At 41.0% G+C, this 19,455-nt stretch overlaps 1 protein-coding gene across 3 annotated transcripts in view; it reads right to left on the bottom strand.

Annotated features, from left to right (window-relative positions):
* Window positions 1-13,884, bottom strand: part of LOC129841377 (guanylate cyclase soluble subunit beta-1-like) — a 54,628-nt gene extending 40,744 nt beyond the window's left edge. For 2 of the 3 annotated variants that reach the window (XR_008757313.1, XR_008757312.1), the window contains exons 1-9: window positions 13,722-13,884; window positions 13,309-13,382; window positions 11,204-11,304; window positions 10,896-11,014; window positions 10,192-10,389; window positions 8,202-8,432; window positions 7,849-7,965; window positions 7,558-7,691; window positions 3,960-4,157 (exon numbers count right to left, since the gene is read on the bottom strand). Coding sequence is in view for 1 of the 3 variants with exons in the window: in XM_055909624.1 (XP_055765599.1) it covers window positions 3,960-4,157; window positions 7,558-7,691; window positions 7,849-7,965; window positions 8,202-8,432; window positions 10,192-10,389; window positions 10,896-11,014; window positions 11,204-11,304; window positions 13,309-13,382; window positions 13,722-13,724 (1,175 nt within the window). In the remaining 2 variants the exon portion in view is untranslated. The remainder of the gene's footprint in view (window positions 1-3,959; window positions 4,158-7,557; window positions 7,692-7,848; window positions 7,966-8,201; window positions 8,433-10,191; window positions 10,390-10,895; window positions 11,015-11,203; window positions 11,305-13,308; window positions 13,383-13,721) is intronic. The other variant, XM_055909624.1, reaches the window with a different exon arrangement.
* Between the last annotated feature and the right edge of the window lie 5,571 nt (window positions 13,885-19,455).

Raw genomic sequence — 19,455 nt, 5'->3', positions numbered from 1 at the left:
ATTGGATGCAGTCCATCACAGTGCCATCCGTTTTGGCACCAAAGACCCATATACTACCCACCACTGCGACCTGTATGCTCTCTTTGGCTTCATACTCACTTCATACTTGTCACCAAACTCACTGGCTCCAGGTCATCTACAAGTCCCTGCTAGGTAAAGCCTTGCCTTTTCTCAGCTCACTGGTCACCATAGCAGCACCCACCCATAGCACGCGCTCCAGCAGGTATATCTCACTGGTCACCCCCAAAGCCAATTCTTCCTTTGGCCGCCTCTCCTTCCAGTTCTCTGCTGCCAATGACTGGAACGAACTGCAAAAATCACTAAAGCTGGAGACTCTACCTCACCCACTAGCTTTAAGCACCAGCTGTCAGAGCAGCTCACAGATCACTGCACCTGTACATAGCTCACCTGTAAATAGCCCATCCAATCTACCTCATCCCCATACTGTATTTATTTATTTATCTTGCTCCTTTGCACCCCAGTATCTCTACTTGCACATTCATCTTCTGCACATCTACCATTCCAGTGTTTAATTGCTATTTTGTAATTACTTTGCCACCATGGCCTATTTATTGCCTTAACTCTCTTATCCTACCTCATTTGCACATGCTGTATATAGATTTTTTCTACTGAATTATTGCTTATGTTTGTTTATTTCATGTGTAACTCTATGTTGTTGTATGTGTCGAACTGCTTTGCTTTATCTAGGCCAGGTCGCAGTTGCAAATGAGAACTTGTTCTCAACTAGCTCACCTGGTTAAATAAAGGAGAAATAAAAAAAGATCTTCAGATTACCCGAGATTAGACCTGGTATCCAAACAGGAAGCCAGATTGGATCACGCTCGGTGCCCACGGACCTTGGATCTCTCTGAAAATATGACATACCGACCAGATCCTAAAATTATATTTGAAGAACATATCCTGAGGAAAATAAATATCCTCCAGAAATCACATTTGCTACGCATTGCAGTTGGTGCTCTGCCTGTCTGCCTCTCGGTCTGGTTTGAACTCTTGCCATAGCAAACTTGCAACATCGTTTCAACTGGGCTCTCACGGTTTCCCACACCAATGAGCTCAGAATAGACACTGCTGTATTTGCACACGGTAGGTGTGTTCTGGTAGCCTATTTTGTGACATTCCTCTGGAGATATGGGATCAGCAATATGTTGCTATTTCACACAGAGGTGCAGTGGTTACTTAGGCCTATCAGGAAGGAGAGTGTTGGAAAGATTTTTCAAATACAGTGAGGAACTATTGTCATTCGCAATGGATGTAAAACTCTGATGACAAAAAAACTGCTATCAGACGTTCCCAAATGGGAATTTTTATAGGCCTATATTAGTGCACGTCAGCCCAGGTACTTCTATGTGTGCTCAAGCAAAATAAACATTAAGAAAGGGACAAACAATTCACACAATGAATGCGCACGAACTAGCAGGAGGCAGAAAGCACATTCTGGAGAGAAGCTCCTATAGTGCGTCTTCATCACACACCCTTCCCTTGTGTTGACATTTTAAATTAGGGATGTTATTTATGAAAATACTAAGTTGTTGTGTAGACCATAACTAAATTATTTTAGATATATGTTAACGTTCACTGCCTGCCAGACAAGTCAAAACAATTCTACTGGCTTGCACATCAATACAGCTGAATTTCTTTCGGATCCATTTGAGTCCGATAGACATTATCCAATTTGGATCCGATTCTCCCACATTTCTGACATATTGGGTCGGATCTGGTCCACCTCGGATCCGTATTGATTTTATTTTTATTTTTATTATGACGGGGTTCTGTCGGTGTCAGATTAGAATTATGGATTAAATTTCAAGATCAGAGAAGACCTAGTTTGACATTATGGAAATAACATTTTGAATAGGGTACATTTTTTACCTAAATGCTTAATAAAATTGGACTTTGGATTTTACCTACAGTATCAGTAAAAATGTTGGACACCTACTCATTAAACATTTTTGATTTACATTGTACAATAATAGTGAGGACAAACTATGAAATAAAACATATGCAATCATGTTGTAACCAAAAAAGTTAAAATAAAAAAAAATTGGGTTCTTCAAAGTAGCCACCCTTTGCCTTTGACAGCTTAGCACACACTTGGCATTCTCTCAACCAACTTCACCTGGAAGGCTTTTCCAACAGTCTTGGAGTTCACACATGCTGAGCACTTGTTGGCTGCTTTTCCTTCACTCTTTGGTCCAACTCATCCCAAACCATCTCATTTGGGTTGAGGTCGGGTGATTGTGGAGGCCAGGTTATTTGATGCAGCATTCCATCACTCTCCTTCTTGGTCAAATAGCCCTTACACAGCCTGGAGGTGTGTTTTGGGTCATTGCCCTGTTGAAAAACAAATGATAGTGGGACTAAGTGCAAACCAGATGGGATGGCGTATCGCTGCAGAATCCTGTGGAAGCCATGCTGGTTAAGTGTACCTTGAATTCTAAATAAATCTGACAGTGTCACCAGCAAAGCACCCCCACACCACCACCTCCGTGCTTTACGGAGGGAACCACGCATGCGGAGATCATCCGTTCACCTACTCTGTGTCTCAAAAAGACAGTGGTTGGAACTAAAAATCTCAAATTTGGACTCCGATCAAAGGACAGATTTCCACCAGTCTAATGTCCATTGTTTCTTGGCCCAAGCAAGTCACTTATTATTATCCTTTAGTACTGGTTTCTTTGCAGCAATTTGACCATGAAGGCCTGATTCACGCAGTCTCTCTGAACAGTTGATGTTGAGATGTTACTTGAATGCTGAAGCATTTATTTGGGCTGCAATCTAAGGCGCAGTTAACTCTAATGAATTTATCCTCCGCAGCAGAGGTAACTGGGTCTTCCTTTCCTGTGGCGATCCTCTCGAGAGCCAGTTTCATCATAGCGCTTGATGGTTTTTGCGACTGCACTTGACATTTTCCGGATTGACTGACCTTCATGTCTTAAAGTAGTGATGGACTGTCATTTCTCTTTGCTTATTTGAGCTGTTCTTTTGCCTTTTAATATGGACTTGGTCTTACCAAATAGGGCTATCTTCTGTATACCACCCCTACCTTGTCACAACACAAGTGATTGGCTAAAACTCATTAAGAAGGAAAGAAATTCCACAAATGAACTTTTAACAAGGCACACCTGTTAATTGAAATACTCATGAGGCTGGTTGAGAGAATTCCAAGAGTGTGCAAAGCTGTCATCAAGGCAAAGGGTGGCTACTTTGAAGAATCTCAAACACATTTTGGTTACTACATGATTCCATATGTGTTTTTTCATAGTTTTGATGTCTTCACTATTATTCGACAATGTAGAAAGTAGTTAAATAAAAGAAAATCCCTTGAATGAGTCGGTGTCCTAACTTTTGACTGGTATTTTATATGAAGAGTTGTACCTCACACATTCATTGGCATTTTGCAATAAAATAGAAAGACAGTTATTGACATTACATGAGGTATAATGTAGTGTAGTATATTTTATAAAAATATGTTCATGTTCATGGGGATCAAGGATCAGGTGAAGCCACCCCTTTTCTGATTTTCAGTAGAAGAGCGGTCCATAAGTTCCTTCTTAGGCAATCCGCACTACTGAGCAGATTGGCGCTACGGCGCTCAAAGTTCAAACAATTTGTGGTTAATTAGGTTTCACATTCACGAAAGGTATGTTGTCAATTTTAAATAAATGTGTAAGTTGTCATTTTTGACAGTACAGTAGGAAGTTAGAGGGAGATAGACACAGAGAAAAGTGGCCACAACAGGGCTCGAACCCCAGTCGGGGGGGGGGGGGGCGTGGTCAGAGTCGGGAGTTTAGAAAGCTACACCAAAGACTCCAACACTGCTGAAATTCTATTTGGAGTGGACCATCCCTTTACATAAAAATGTTTAAATAAAATGAAAATGGGTGAAGGAGGTTGAGTCTATCAAACGGTGAGGGCGATGGGTGGGAGTCTCTACGAACCTGTCCGTCTTCTTCTTCTCATCCTCCAGGGCCCGAAGGGTGTGCTGCAGACGGTCAGTCAGGATCTCCAGTTCCTGGGTCAGCTTGTACTCCTCACGGAACTGTTCTCCCAGCAGCACCAGGTCACGTGTGGCATCGTGCAGCGGGATGTCGCTCAGGTAAAGGCCTCTCCGCGTCAGGTCATCCAGGTTCATCACACTGAACACAGTGTTGGTGACGCATCAGAGACTGAACACAACTCAACAGGGGCTGTGTTCAGTAGGGACAACATAATGCATTATGATTAGAATGTATGCCCCTTTTTTAATAACTAATAACGATCATCTTATAATGATTGCGTCACACCCTGATCTGTTTCACCTGTCTTTGTGCTCGTCTCCACCCCCTCCAGGTGTCGCCCATCCTCCCCATTATCCCCAGTGTATTTCTACCTGTGTTCTCTGTTTGTCTGTTGCCAATTCGTCTTGTCAAGGCTACCAGCGTTTTTCCCGTACTCCTGTTTTTTCTCTCTAGTTTTGTCCATTCAGCCTGTCCTGACCCTGAGACTGCCTGCCGTTCTGTACTTTTCGTACTCTGCTCTGGATTACTGACCTCTGCCTGCCCTTGACCGGTCGTTTGCCTGCTCCCTGTTTTTGCAATAAACTTTTGTTACCCAGATGCAGACAGTTCGAAGTCTTCTCCGGAGTAGTGATAGATTGACTAAACAAGTAATTTGGGTCAGTTGAAAATGTTATACATAAAGACATCATAAAGGCTTGTCCTCTTATGAACGCAGGAGGGTTATGCTTTTGGTTGGCATGGGACAATATGTTCATGTTGCACACCTTTTAGTTTTCTTATTAAAAGCTTTCAATATTTTACATGAATTTATACAATTTATAGTTGGTTTGAGGTTTTTATGTCACTAAAATGTGGAACTATTGAAATGTGAACATATTGTCCCATATACATTATGTAATTTTACTGACGGTACCTAACTAGCGACATAAAGAGATCGAACATCTAACAAACTTTTCCATGGTCAGTGTGCATTCCAAGAGAAAATTTACAAACCAATACCCACGTGTTTGTGGGCATAACTTAAAATCAAACCCAACCCTCTGACATTTTATTTTTGGAAAATACTGACTTTATGACTCAAGTTATCCTAATTACACTTTTTAGTCACTTCTGGGACTAGAAATGGTGTACATGACTACTACCAACAGGCCGTTTTCAACCAGAAAATGTGTTAACTAAATACAGTAAAGGACCGTTTGAGACATAAGCCTGGTTATAAGACAACATATAAATGGATGATTTAAGTAAAGTGTTACGAAAGATTGTCCCTTTAAACAATCTGTAGCTGCTACATCCAACTAATGACTATATACAGTTGAAATCGGAAGTTTACATACACTTAGGTTGGAGTCATTAAAACTCGTTTTTCAACCACTCCACAAATTTCTTGTTAACAAACTATAGTTTTGGCAAGTCAGTGAGGACATCTACTTTGTGCATGGCACAAGTCATTTCCCACAATTGTTTACAGACATTATTTCACTTATAATTCATTGTATCACAATTCCAGTGGGTCAGAAGTTTACATGCACTAAGTTGACTGTGCCTTTAAACAGCTTGGAAAATTCCAAAAAGTTATGTAATGGCTTTAGAAGCTTATATTAGGCTAATTGACATCATTTGAGTCAATTGGAGGTGTACCTGTGGATGTATTTCAAGGCCTACCTCCAAACTCAGTGCCTCTTTGCTTGACATCATGGGAAAATCAAAAGAAATCAGCCAAGACCTCAGAACAAAAATTGTAAACCTCCACAAGTCTGGTTGATCTTTGGGAGCAATTTCCAAACGCCTGAAGGTACCACGTTCATCTGTACAAACAATAGTACACAAGTATAAACATCATGGGACCACGCAGCCGTCATACCGCTCAGGAAGGAGACGCGATCTATCGCCTAGAGATTAACGTTCTTTGGTGAGAAAAGTGCATTTCAATCCCAGAACAACAGCAAAGGACCTTGTGAAGATGCTGGAGGAAAAAGGTACAAAAGTATCTATATCCACAGTAAAACGAGTCCTATATCGACATAGCCTGAAAGGCCGCTCAGTAAGGCAGAAGCCACTGTTCCAAAAACCGCCATAAAAAAGCCAGACTACGGTTTGCAACTGCACATGGAGATAAAGATCGTACTTTCAGTCCTCTGGTCTGATGAAAAAAAACAGAACTGTTTGGCCATAATGACCATCGTTATGTTTGGAGGAAAAAGGGGGCGGCTTGCATGTCGAAGAACACCATCCCAACAGTGAAGCACGGGGGTGGCAGCATCATGTTGTGGGGGTGCTTTGCTGCAGGAGGGACTGGTGCACTTCACAAAATAGATGGCATCATGAGAAAGGAAAATGATGTGGTTATATTGAAGCAACATCTCAAGACATCAGTCAGGAAGTTAAAGCTTGGTCGCAAATGGGTCTTCCAAATGGACAATGACCCCAAGCATACTTCCAAAGTTGTGGCAAAATGGCTTAAGGACAACAAAGTCAAGGTATTGGAGTGGCCCTCACAAAGCCCTGACCTCAATCCTATAGAAAATTTGTGGGCGGAACTGAAAAACCATGTGCGAGCAAAGAGGTCTACAAACCTGACTCCGTTACACCAGCTCTGTCAGGAGGAATGGGCCAAAATTCACCCAACTTATTGTGGGAAGCTTGTGGACGGCTACCCGAAACGTTTGACCCAAGTTAAACAATTTAAAGGCAATGCTACCAAATACTAATTGAGTATATGTAAACTTCTGACCCACTGGGAATGTGATGAAAGAAATAAAAGCTGAAATAAATCATTCTTTTAACTATTATTCTGACATTTCACATTCTTAAAATAAAGTGGTGATCCTAACTGACCTAAAACAGGGAATTTTTACTTGGATTAAATGTCAGGAATTGTGAAAAACTGAGTTTAAATGTATTTGGCTAAGGTGAATGTAAACTTCCGATTTCAACTGTATGTATGTATGTATACACTGATTCTTGAATATCACTTAAAATCCTAATGAGCTTAGTTCAACTGTGACACCCTGTCAGAACCCAAATAGAACCTTGTTTTACTCCAAAGTTATTAAACATTGCAAATGTAAACAAACACTGTATAGCCTCAAAACATGGTTAAAACTATAATTTGTATATAATGGATGGTCAGTCATTGCAGCCATAGCTCTGTCTGAATCTGAGAGTAGTTACATTTTTAGACCCATCCCTCAGCTTTTTACCAAAGCAAAGGCGGGGTTGGACTTTTATTGTTTCCACTGTAGATTGGCCCTTTAAGGCCAGACCATCTGCTGCACTACAGTAGCTGTGGTTTTGAATCCAATTTAGGTTTCACACACCAACCAAGAGACATCCATCCAGCCCAGCCATCCACCCCAAGTCTAGGACTACATCCCAAATTGCACCCTAATCCTGAAACAGTCCACTACTTTTGACCAGGGCACATGGAACCTTATTCCCTATATAGTGCACTACTTCTGACCAGAGCCTTATGTGCCCATTTGGAACGAAGCCTAGAACAGCACATTGTTTTTGTCTAACATCACAGCAGCAGAACCTGGGAGAACAGAGGAAGAGGATGTTCTCCGCCTCGGGCAGGTAGATCATCTGTCCCTTCAGCCTCAGGCAGCTGATCTCAGCACCAGTCAGCTCGTCCTCATTCTCCGAAGTCTCCACGTTCAAGAGGCCCTCCTGGAAGGACATAATATACACACACAGGCAGAGACACACATGGACACACAAAAAATATAAATGTAGCTTTCTATCTAGTTCCTCTATTTTTGTGATGTAATTTTTTAACATTAAATAAAAATGCAAAAAGTTTCAGCAGTGAGTATTCTTGGCGTACCTTGCTTCGCAGAACGAAGACAGTGTTGATGTGAGAGAGCATGCCTTGGAAGCTGAAGTCTATGTGTGGACGCACCAGAGAGAACACGGAGGGCAGGTTACAGATGCCCGGCTGGAGCTATGGAATAAAACAGCAAAACACTTCATAAGGGGGTCATACATACTTATGCCAAGTCTTACAATACATTATAACCACATATTTGCATTACAACTGCAGGCTACCTGTGAAACCCATATACCTACAGTGCATTATAAACACACTCCTACTGAGTTAGAACGCAGTCATAATGCAGTATAAGAGTAGTTATTTACACACATAAAATCTCAATGTCCTATAGCTAAATAGACATAAACCTGCGGCAGCACACGGAAGATAGCGTTGCCGCACTGAGTAAGCATCAGGTCCCTGTCGAACATGAGGTGAAAGGGAAAGGCCTTGCAGAAGGTGTAGGGGCTGATCCGGGTCTCCTGCGTGCTGTTCTCCTCGAAGCCGTCCAGATCCTCATAGAAGGCCTCCTCCTCCGAGTCCTTCTCCTCGATCAGGAACTTGATGTGGTCACACTCTTCACCCTTGTGCTGGATCACCTGGTGAAGGAAGAATGGATTTCATAGAAGGGAGGAAGGTGCAACCATAAAATTAGAATGAGTGCATGCTATGCTTCCTGTGTTTATATCCTGCTTTACTTTATGGGGACACTCAAAATGTCCGCCAGTCCACCCATTATGGCAAGAGATAATGTAAGAGATACCGGTGGGTGATTGGTAAACGCATAGACATCGAAATACTGTATGTCTTTATGTAAATATCTAAGGTTTGGTGTGATGGTTTTAAACACAGTGATGTTCTTGTGTGGGTTACTGCCTGGCCACAACAAGTCCTTTTAAGTCTATACACTGACGTCAATGGCTTGACGCACACGGTTTCCGTGGCAACGACTAATAACATTTCCAGAAAATCTGGTGTCCTATTTGGAGGGTCTGTCAATTCAGCTCCCCCATTTAATTTTACGCTGAGCCTGGGAGATAAAAAAAATACATACTGACACCTATCTCTGCGATATGATTAGGTTTGATAGTAGAGTTGGCTTTCTCTGAAAATGAGGAGGTAACCTAAGTGCTCAGACAAGATTTCTGAAAGGACTATCCAAGTCTATACCTATGGTATATACTAATTCCACCTGGTGTTTGCTGCATGGACTGCTATGCTATAAAGAAGGTACATAACTCATTCACATATTCCTAGCTTTAAAACTATCATGACACTTATCAGTCTAATAATTGTTAAACCCTTTAAATACAGTATCTTACACTATAACTACTTGGTAGTTGCATTACGTCACCTTCTGAGTGTACTCAAACTCTACCCCTTTCATAGACATCTGACCCAAGTCAACAGAGACCCAACAATATCTCAGATCAAAAACTGACCACTGAGTGACCAACACTAGCAGTTGCTTAGACCCACACAACTCCTGAATGGAGAGGGGCATTTGAAAGTCGACCACTGTCCCATTTTGGACTGAAGGTAAGAACCCCAAGCAGCACAGAATCCGAATAACTACAAAGGCACACAAAAAAACAGTGCCTGAGTTAGGTCTAGCAGTAGTTAGCATTGGCTCACGAAACCACCTCTAACTTCCTTCATACTGAATACAGAGACATATAAATGGTATCCACGAGTTCATCTGACTCTGGGGAAGTAGACAAGGGGCCTCATTGCCAGAATCCCGAACTATCCCTTTAATTTCTTAAGGATCTACGAGATTGGTGTCCCTATACTGGGACGATTGTTGCTAACTAGAAAGACATAAATAACCGCAAACTTTCCAGGACATAGACATGTCTTATATGGGCAGAAAGCTTACATTCTTGTTAATCTCACTGCACTGTCCAATTTACAGTAGCTATTACAGTGAAAAAATACCATGCTATTGTTTGAGAAGAGTGCACAACAACAAACTTGTATCACAGCAACTGGTTTTATACATTCACCTCTGAAGGTAAATAATGTACTTACATTCAGTAATCTTGCGCTGATTTGTCATCCCGAGGGTCCCAGAGATAAAATGTAGCATAGTTTTGTTTGATAAAATCAATTTTTAAATTCAAAAGTAGGAAATGGCTTCTACAGTTTGAACCCCTGCTGTCTCTACATTAATTTCACATTTCCACAAACTTCAAAGTGTTTCCTTTCAAACGGCATCAAGAATATGCATATCCTTGCTTCAGGTCCTGAGCTACAAGCAGTTAGATTTGGGTATGTAATTTTAGGCCCAATTGTTTTTTAAAGGGTACAATCCTTTTAAGTAATAATATACTTATTATTTTATTTGAAACAGCACACCTTCATTTCTATTTCTGTGCCGTGGATCTGTTGGGCCACCGTCTTGATGATGCCGATCACAATGTCCTGGAGCCCCTCCCTCTCCGAGTAGTAGTGCAGGATCAGATTGTTGCCCTTCTCCGCGTCTGTGCAGCGGAAGGACGGAGCCCTCATCCCAGGGTAGATGGTACCTAGGTGGTCGTGGAGGGCATCCAGATTCTGTATGGGGGTTGCATAAATGATTGAAACAGGAGTTTCTCTCCATTAAGATTCCACTTAGACTGGTCCGATATCAGTTTGTGTTATATAGCCAACTCCTGTGGTCATTGTCATACCAAACGCCATAGGAGTTGGCTACACAGCATAAACAGATCTGGGAGCAGGCAAGGCAGGCCTAAAGCAGGCCTTTAGAACAAGGTTGCATAACTCCAATCCTCATTCCTTTATCTCTGTTTCAACCCAAAGTGAAGCCCTACATTTTCTATTTGTAAATAGAGGGTTCGGTCTTGGCAAATCTAACTGCCACTGTCCTATTTGAATTACATGGTCAACTCCCCCAAATCCAAAGACGAGGGGGCGGTCACAGAATTGTTTTGGCACTGTACAATTGAAATATAGGTCATATTTAACTTACATTGAAGCATTCATGACATTGAAGAGGACATTTTTTTTACATTAGTCTCTGTTAACTGAAGAAAGATTAAGAAGGGAACTGGAGCGCTTACCTGCAAGAATTCACGGACATTGGAGCCTAGAACACGCAGGATGGTGTCATACCCTGATTCTTGGCAAAACTCAAAAAACATCTTCCCAAACATCTGTAGGATACACCCTGCATCAATCTCTGCAAGATCAAAAAAAAATAAAACAAACACTTGTTGTATACACCGTCTCAGTCCCATTGGTAACACTTTACAATAAGTTACCCTTTATAAAGGGTACCATATTTTAAAGTGATGCCATACAATTATGTTATGCATAAACTGGTTCAAGTAAAATATCTTGCATTTCAAAACATGATTAAAAAACATACTTAGAACTTTGCTTGCCGCAGCAACAAGGTCGTATGTTTTGGCATCTTCATATATGATTCTGACAAGAAACTGACCCTCTACATCGAGTTGCGCCTCCCTCCTGATAACAGGAAAAAAGACAATTGAATTATTAGATATCATATTAACATGTGATTATTACCTAAGTAATAAATAGGCACTTGACAGGAGCATATGACAACATATTTGCTTGTCCTCTGTAGTATCCATTAAAACTAGCTTCATAACATTGTATGCCGTTGTTTATGCCTATGACTGGTGTTATAACGTCTTAAATAGTTGTTATAAAAGCCTTAAATGAATCATTACATAAGGGTCCTTCAGTAGGGTAGCTACACTTATTTGGTCCAAACAAAAACAATCAGTAACACTTTACTTTATGGGGGTATCCATAAGACATTCATAACAACTTAACAACTACAAAAGTCATGACACCTTCATGAATGTTGCAGTACCATTAATCTAACTTTGAGCACTAACTGCATCGTAGGATTATCTATATTTAGAAGTTACAATGAGAAAATGTATTTGGCATGCTAATAAATAAGCCTGTTATATATCCTAATGAGGTCTATTTAAACCTGATTACCGAGTTGATCTGAGAAAACAATGACTGATTTTCTGTGCTGGCTAGCAACCACTTTCTGAGCATGTGATCTGCTGAACAAACGTAAAAATGTAGTGAAAATAAGAATTACTTTTTCAATTGCTCTGAGCTGCAAGATCTGAAAATAAAACCTAGCTTGAATAATTAGGCATTTTATAATGTTGAATTATGTCAGCCAAGATAAGGTTGAGAAATACTGCAGCACAATGTTCTTGGGTGATAAAAATGACCAGATTCCTCAAAACACGCTTTTCGGAGAAGCAGCTGTGCCTCTGTTCTTATAGGATAGGATGGGATGAAAGTCTGGGTCCTGGAACAGCAAAGACTGAAGAAGAAAAATAAACATGGATCTTGCCAAATATTTGAGCACTTTGAAAAGAGGGGATTGTTATCATAATGCAACAACCTCCCTTTATCACCACTATTAGAAAGCGAATGAAAATGAAATGATGAGTAAAAATATGGCTCGCCTTCTCATAAGAGTGGTGTAATTGAATAATTAATGATATATATTGTTTTCTTTTATGTTTGCTGGTGATTTATGGGCACATGCTTTACGTTACAGATAGGCCCGCTATATCTGCTGGTCATGTATCATCAGCTGAATGACATGGCCATTCGTTATCCACTTTGTCTAGCAATAGGGGGAGATCATTGATTTCAACACTATAATATGGTTAATGGACATGTCTTTGCATTAATATCCATGTCATATTGGTAGGTTACATAAAGTTGTGGTCAAGACAATGTAGTAAACAAAATTAAAGTGTAATAACAATGTAAAGTAACAGCAATTTTTATTACATGGTAATTACTTAATGTTACATAATAAATACAAATTACACTACTGCTTAAGGCAGTTATCTACAATTTAAAATCGTACATTTCATAAAACTTTTCACAACACATTAAGTGTCTGACATCAAGCCACAAATCAACCATTCCAGTGTTTTACTTGCTATATTGTATTTACTTCGCCACCATGGCTTTTTTTTGCCTTCACCTCCCTTATCTCACCTCACTTGCTAACATTGTATATAGACTTATTCTTCTACAGTATTATTGACTGTATGTTTATTTTACTACATGTGTAACTCTGTGTTGTTGTATGTGTCGAACTGCTTTGCTTTCTTGGCCAGGTCGCAATTGCAAATGAGAACATGTTCTCAACTTGCCTACCTGGTTAAATAAAGGTTAAATATTTTTTTTTTTTTTAAAGTTACTCTCCTACCACATATCTACAATACAAGATCTATGCGTTCATGTGTGTAAAGTGTGTTACTACAATGCTGCTACACACAGTTATAGGAGCAACTTAATGTGAAGCGTTACTAACATATCTATCTACTGAACATACCTGCTGATTCCTTGTTTTGCATTTTGCAACATGGCCACATTTAGTTTTTATTTTCAACTTTGAATTATGGTATGCAAATGCCCTGTGTCAATCACAAATACAAAACAAATCGTTGAACTCACTTGATGTCTTCCCACACGTCTTCGCCATAATTTCTTAATACAAGTAGTTCCAAGGCGTGATTGACAAAACCATACTAAAAACGGATATAAAACAGAAATAGAGAAAAATAAATCCAAAATACAAGTATGTCAATAAATGTCTTAGAGTGATGATAGTGTTATGATTCCACCGTAATTGAAATGACTTGTTCAACAGCAAATAATGTTTTCATTGATGCAACATGAATATTAGAACGATAAAATCGCACACATCACGAATTTCAGTGTTCATTTACAGTGAGTAGCATGGTAAACAGATATTGTAGCCATAGGCTGATAGCTCGTTCTCATACGGGAAAACACACCACTACACATCAAAATAGCCATGGCAATCAAATGTCGCCGTGAAATCTAATATGTTGATGTTTACATACCATTTTTACGACCAGTTCTTCACGATTCCCTATCAATGTAAACTGTTATGTCTAAATCAACACGGCACCTTCACAGTTTGCAGATGTTACGTTGCGGCTCCATTCTTGAAAACATTCCTCATCAAATTGACATCGAATGTGTCCAATGGGAGCTCAAGGACAAAAATACTCACTCGGCAACTGACCACTGAGGAAGTAGTGAGGGTTGCTCGCTGAAGACAGCGTTGTTTATGAAAACAGTATCATCAAACGTTATTTATACACTGTAAAAGAAAGACTACACAACGAAACCAACCTATTTAAATTCCACAATCAAATGATAGAAACAAATCCTAGGTAGAATAGATTATAAACTGGGTGGTTCGACGCTGAATGCTGATTGGCTGTATATCAGACCGTATACCACAGGTATGACAAAACTTTATTTTTACTGCTCTAATTACGTTGGTAACCAGTTTATAAGGCACCTCGGGGGTTTGCGATATATGGCCAATATACCACAGCTAAAAGCTGTATCCAGGCACTCCGCTTTGCTTCGTGCTGGAACAGCCCTTAGCCGTGGTATATTGGCCATATACCACACCCCTGAGGCCAATTGCTTAACTATATCATGGCATTGTTGAATACTAATTTCTGAATTTTCTTGAAGGGAATTATAGAGCGTGCATTATTTCCCTATAATGCACAGTATACTCGATAATCACGTTTTGTGAAGTGCACCAGTGCCTCCTGCAGCAAAGCACCCCCACAACATGATGCTGCCACCCCCGTGCTTCATGGTTGGGATGGTGTTCTTCGGCTTGCAAGCATCCCCTTTTTCCTCCAAACATAACGATGGGCATTATGGCCAAACAGTTTAATCAGACCAGAGGACATATCTCTAAAAAGTATGAACATTGCCCCCATGTGCAGTTGCAAACCGTAGTCTGGCTTTGTTATGGCGGTTTTGGAGCAGTGGCTTCTACCTTGCTGAGCGGCCTTTCAGGTTATGTTGATATAGGACTCGTTTTACTGTGGATATAGAAACTTTTGTACCCATTTCCTCCAGCATCTTCACAAGGTCCTTTGCTGTTGTTCTGGGATTGATTTGCACTTTTCGCATCAAAGTACGTTCGTCTCTAGGAGACAGAACGCGTCTCCTTCCTGAGCGTTATGATGGCTGCATGGTCCCATGGTGTTTATACTTGCATACTATTGTTTGTACAGATGAACGTGGTACCTTCAGGTGTTTGGAAATTGCTCCCAAGGATGAACCACACTTGTGGAGGTCTACAATTTTTTTCTGAGGTCTTGGCTGATTTCTTTCATTTTCCCATGATGTCAAGCAAAGAGGCACTGAGTTTGAAGGTAGGCCTTGAAATACACCCACAGGTACACTTACAATTGACTCAAATGATGTCAATTAGCCTATCAGAAGCTTCTAAAGCCATGACATAATTTTGGGAATTTTCCAAGCTGTTTAAAGGCACAGTCAACTTAGTGTATATAAACTTCTGACCCACTGGAATTGTGATACAGTGAATTGTAAGTGAAATAATCTGTCTGTAAACAATTGTTGGAAAAATTATTTGTGTCATGCACAAAGTAGATGTTTGAGCCGCTGAATTTCAACTCCACTTTGTCCCTATAATGACACTTTGCCCCTATAATGACACTTTGCTTGCCTTATGGAGGGAATAGCTACACTGTATTCGGTCATGTTTCCAGTCGCCTTGCCATGATTAAATGCGGTGGTACGTGCTTTCAGTTTTGCTGCCATCAATCCACAGTTTCTGGTTAGGGAAGGTTTTAATAGTCACAGTGGGTACAACATCTCCTTGTAAACTCGCTCACCGAGTCAGCGTATACATCAATGTTATTGTCTAGGCTACCCGGAACATATCCCAGTCCACGTGATCGAAGCAATCTTGTAGCGTGGAATCTGATTGGTCAGACCAGCATTGGATAGACCTAAGCACGGGCGCTTCCTATTTTAGTTTCTGCCTATAGGAGGGGAGCAACAAGATGGAGTCATGGTCATATTTGCTAAAAGGACGGCGGGGGAGGGCCTTGTATGTGTCGCGGAAGTTAGAGTAGCAGTGGTCGAGTGTGTTACTCGCTCGTGTACTGCAATCAATATGCTGATAAAATGTAGGTAGCCTTGTTCTCAGATTAGCTTTGTTAAAATCCCCAGCTACAATAAATGCAGCCTCAGGATATATGGTTTCCAGTTTGCATAAAGTCCAGTGAAGTTCCTTGATGGCTGTCTTGGTATCCGCTTGCAGGGGGATATACACGGCTGTGACGATAACCGAGGGGAGTTCTCTTGGGGGATAATACGGTCGGAATTTGTTTGTGAGGAATTCTAGGTCAGGTGAACAAAAGGACTTGAGTTCTTCTGTTGTTACAATTACACCATGAGTTAGTCATGAAACATACACCCCCACCCTTCTTCTTACCAGAGAGATGTTTGTTCCCGTCGGCGCGATGCACTGAAAATCCCGTTGGCTGTATGGACTCCGACAGCATGTGCCCAGCTAGCCATGTCTCCGTGAAACAGAGTATGTTACAATCCCAGATATCTCTTTGGAAATCAACTCTTGACCTAATTTTGTCGACTTTGTTAACTAGGGACTGGACATTAGCTAGTAGTATACTCGAAAGCCGTGTGTGGTGTGCGCACATCCGAAGCCTCACTAGAAGACCGCTCCGGCACCCTCTCTTCCGAAGGCGTTGTTTTAGGTCGGCCTCTGGAATCATTTTAAATGCCCTGGGAGGTGCAGACAAAGGATTTGCTTTGGGAAAGTCGTATTCCTGGTCGCACTGCTGGTAAATTGACGTCTCTCTGATATCCAATAGTTCTTCCCGGCTGTATGTAATAACACTTAAGGTTTTCTGGGCCAACAATGAGAAATAATAAATAAATAACACAAAATAATGCACAGTTGCCTAAGGACTTGAAGCGAAGCTGCCATCTCTATCAGCGCCATCTTAAATTGAATTCAAAATGATTTATACTTTTAATACTTATTCGGCGTGGGAGAGTGGCTATGTGTGTGGAACATTTAACTTGTTTAGTATAATCCGTTTGTAACTCCACTCATTACTTGAAGCTGTATAGTCCATTTGTTTGTGTTGTTGGTCTTGGCTAGCTTAACGTTCTGGTTACTAGCTAGCTAACACCCACTCACTTGGTTGCTAGCTCCAACATGAAAAAGGGCAGTGGTGGAAAAAGTATCCAATTGTCATACTTTAGTAAAAGTAAAGATACCTTAATAGAAAATGACTCAAGTAAAAGTCACTCAGTAAAATACTGCTCGAGTAAAGTCTAAAAGTATTTGGTTTTAAATATACTCAAGTATCACAAGTATAAATTATTTTGAATTCCTTGTATTAAGCAAACCAGATAGCACCATTTTCTTGTTATTTTGTTATTTACGGTATCCGGGGGCATACTCGAACATTACAAACAAATAATGTTTAGTGAGTCCATCAGATCAGAGGCAGTAGGATGTTCTCTTGATAAGTGTGTGAATTGGAGCATTTTCCTGTCCTGCTAAGCATTTACTAGTGCTTTTGGTTGTCAGGGAAAATGTATGGAGCTAAAAGTACATTATTTTCTTCAGGAATGTACTGCAATAAAAGTAGTCAAAAATATAAATAGTAAAGTACAGATACAGTTGAAGTCGGAAGTTTACATACACTTAGGTTGGAGTCATTAAAACTCGTTTTTCAATCACTCCACAAATTACTTGTTAACAAACTATAGTTTTGGCAAGTCGGTTAGGACATCTACTTTGTGCATGACACAAGTCCTTTTTCCACAATTGTTTACAGACAGATTATTTCACTGTATCACAATTTCAGTGGGTCAGAAGTTTACATACACAAAGTTGACTGTGCCTTTAAACAGCTTGGAAAATTCCAGAAAAGTATGTCATGGCTTTAGAAGCTTGGGAGCGGTCCAACTCATCACAAACCATCTCAATTGGGTTGAGGTTGGGTGATTGTGGAGGCCAGGTCATCTGATGCAGCACTCATCACTCTCCTTTGTGGTCAAATAGCCCGTACACAGCCTGGAGGTGTGTTGGGTCATTGTCATGTGGAAAAACAAATTATAGTCCCATTAAGCGCAAACCGGATGGGATGGCGTACCGCTGCAGAATGCTGTGGTAGCCATGCTGGTTAAGTGTGCCTTGAATTCTAAATAAATCAAAGACTGTCACCAGCAAAGCACCCCCACACATTACACCTCCTCCTTCATGCTTCACGGAGGTGCTTCACACCTACTCTGCGTCTCACAAAGACGGTTGGAACCAAAAATCTCAAATTTGGATTCATCAGACCAAAGGATAGATTTCCACCGGTCAAATGTCCATTGCTCGTGTTTTTTTGGCCCAAGCAAGTCTCTTCTTCTTATTGGTGTCCATCTCAACCCAATTGAGATGGTTTGTGATGAGTTGGACCGCAGATTGAAGGAAAAGCAGCCAACTAGTGCTCAGCATATGTGGGAACTCCTTCAAGGCTGCTGGAAAAGCATTCCAGGTGAAGCTGGTTGAGAGAATGCCAAGAGTGTGCGCTGTCATCAAAGCAAAGGGTGGCTACTTTGAAGAATCTCAAATATATTTTGATTTGTTTGACACTTTTTTGGTTCCTACATGATTCCATATGTGTTAATTCATAGTTTTGATGTCTTTACTATTATTCTACAATGTAGAAATAGTAAAAACATAGAAAAACCCTTGAATGAGTAGGTGTGTCCAAACTTTTGACTGGTACTGTATATGTTATATATTTTGGGCTCCCGAGTGGGGGCCCATCTCAGTGCTAGGAGTCACTACAGGCGTCACTACAGTCCCTGGTTCGAATCCAGACTATCACATCCGGCCGTGATTGGGAGTCCCATAGGTCGGCACACATTTGGCCCAGCGTCGTCTGGGTTTGGTCTTGGTAGGCCGTCATTGTAAATAAGAATTTGTTCTTAACGGACTTGCCTAGTTAAATAAAGGTTCAATATATATTTGTCTAATGTTTAGATATAAGCCTATACTTATGTTACATGTCCCCTTTGAAGCAAACATTTGATCAAATGTCCACTAATAAAAGCATTTATTACTGTTTTTGGATAGAGATTTACAATCTAAACAATCTTCCAAAAAGGACAAAGAAAGAACACAATCCCCTTCATTTAGTCAAAGCTGCTGTGCTGGTTTTGACTCACAGGTCAACTTGGATGGGCCTTGTAGTTTCAATACATTGCACAAAACTAGTGCACTATATAGGTCATCGGGTGTTAAGGACTGGGTCTCGACCCCGCCCTGTGCAACTGGGTCCTGGACTTCCTGACGGGCCGCCCCCAGGTGGTGAGGGTAGGTAACAACATCTCCACCCCGCTGATCCTCAACACTGGGGCCCCACAAGGGTGCGTTCTGAGCCCTCTCCTGTACTCCCTGTTCACCCACGACTGCGTGGCCATGCACGCCTCCAACTCAATCATCAAGTTTGCGGATGACACTACAGTGGTAGGCTTGATTACCAACAACGACGAGACAGCCTACAGGGAGGAGGTGAGGGCCCTCGGAGTGTGGTGTCAGGAAAATAACCTCACACTCAACGTCAACAAAACAAAGGAGATGATTGTGGACTTCAGGAAACAGCAGAGGGAGCACCCCCCTATCCACATCGACGGGTCAGTAGTGGAGAAGGTGGAAAGTTTTAAGTTCCTCGGTGTACACATCACGGACAAACTGAATTG

The sequence above is a fragment of the Salvelinus fontinalis genome, chromosome 42 (assembly GCF_029448725.1).
Source record: "Salvelinus fontinalis isolate EN_2023a chromosome 42, ASM2944872v1, whole genome shotgun sequence".
NCBI lineage: Eukaryota > Metazoa > Chordata > Actinopteri > Salmoniformes > Salmonidae > Salvelinus > Salvelinus fontinalis.
Note: the sequence above shows the minus strand (reverse complement) of the source record. Positions and strands in the feature narration are given on the sequence as shown.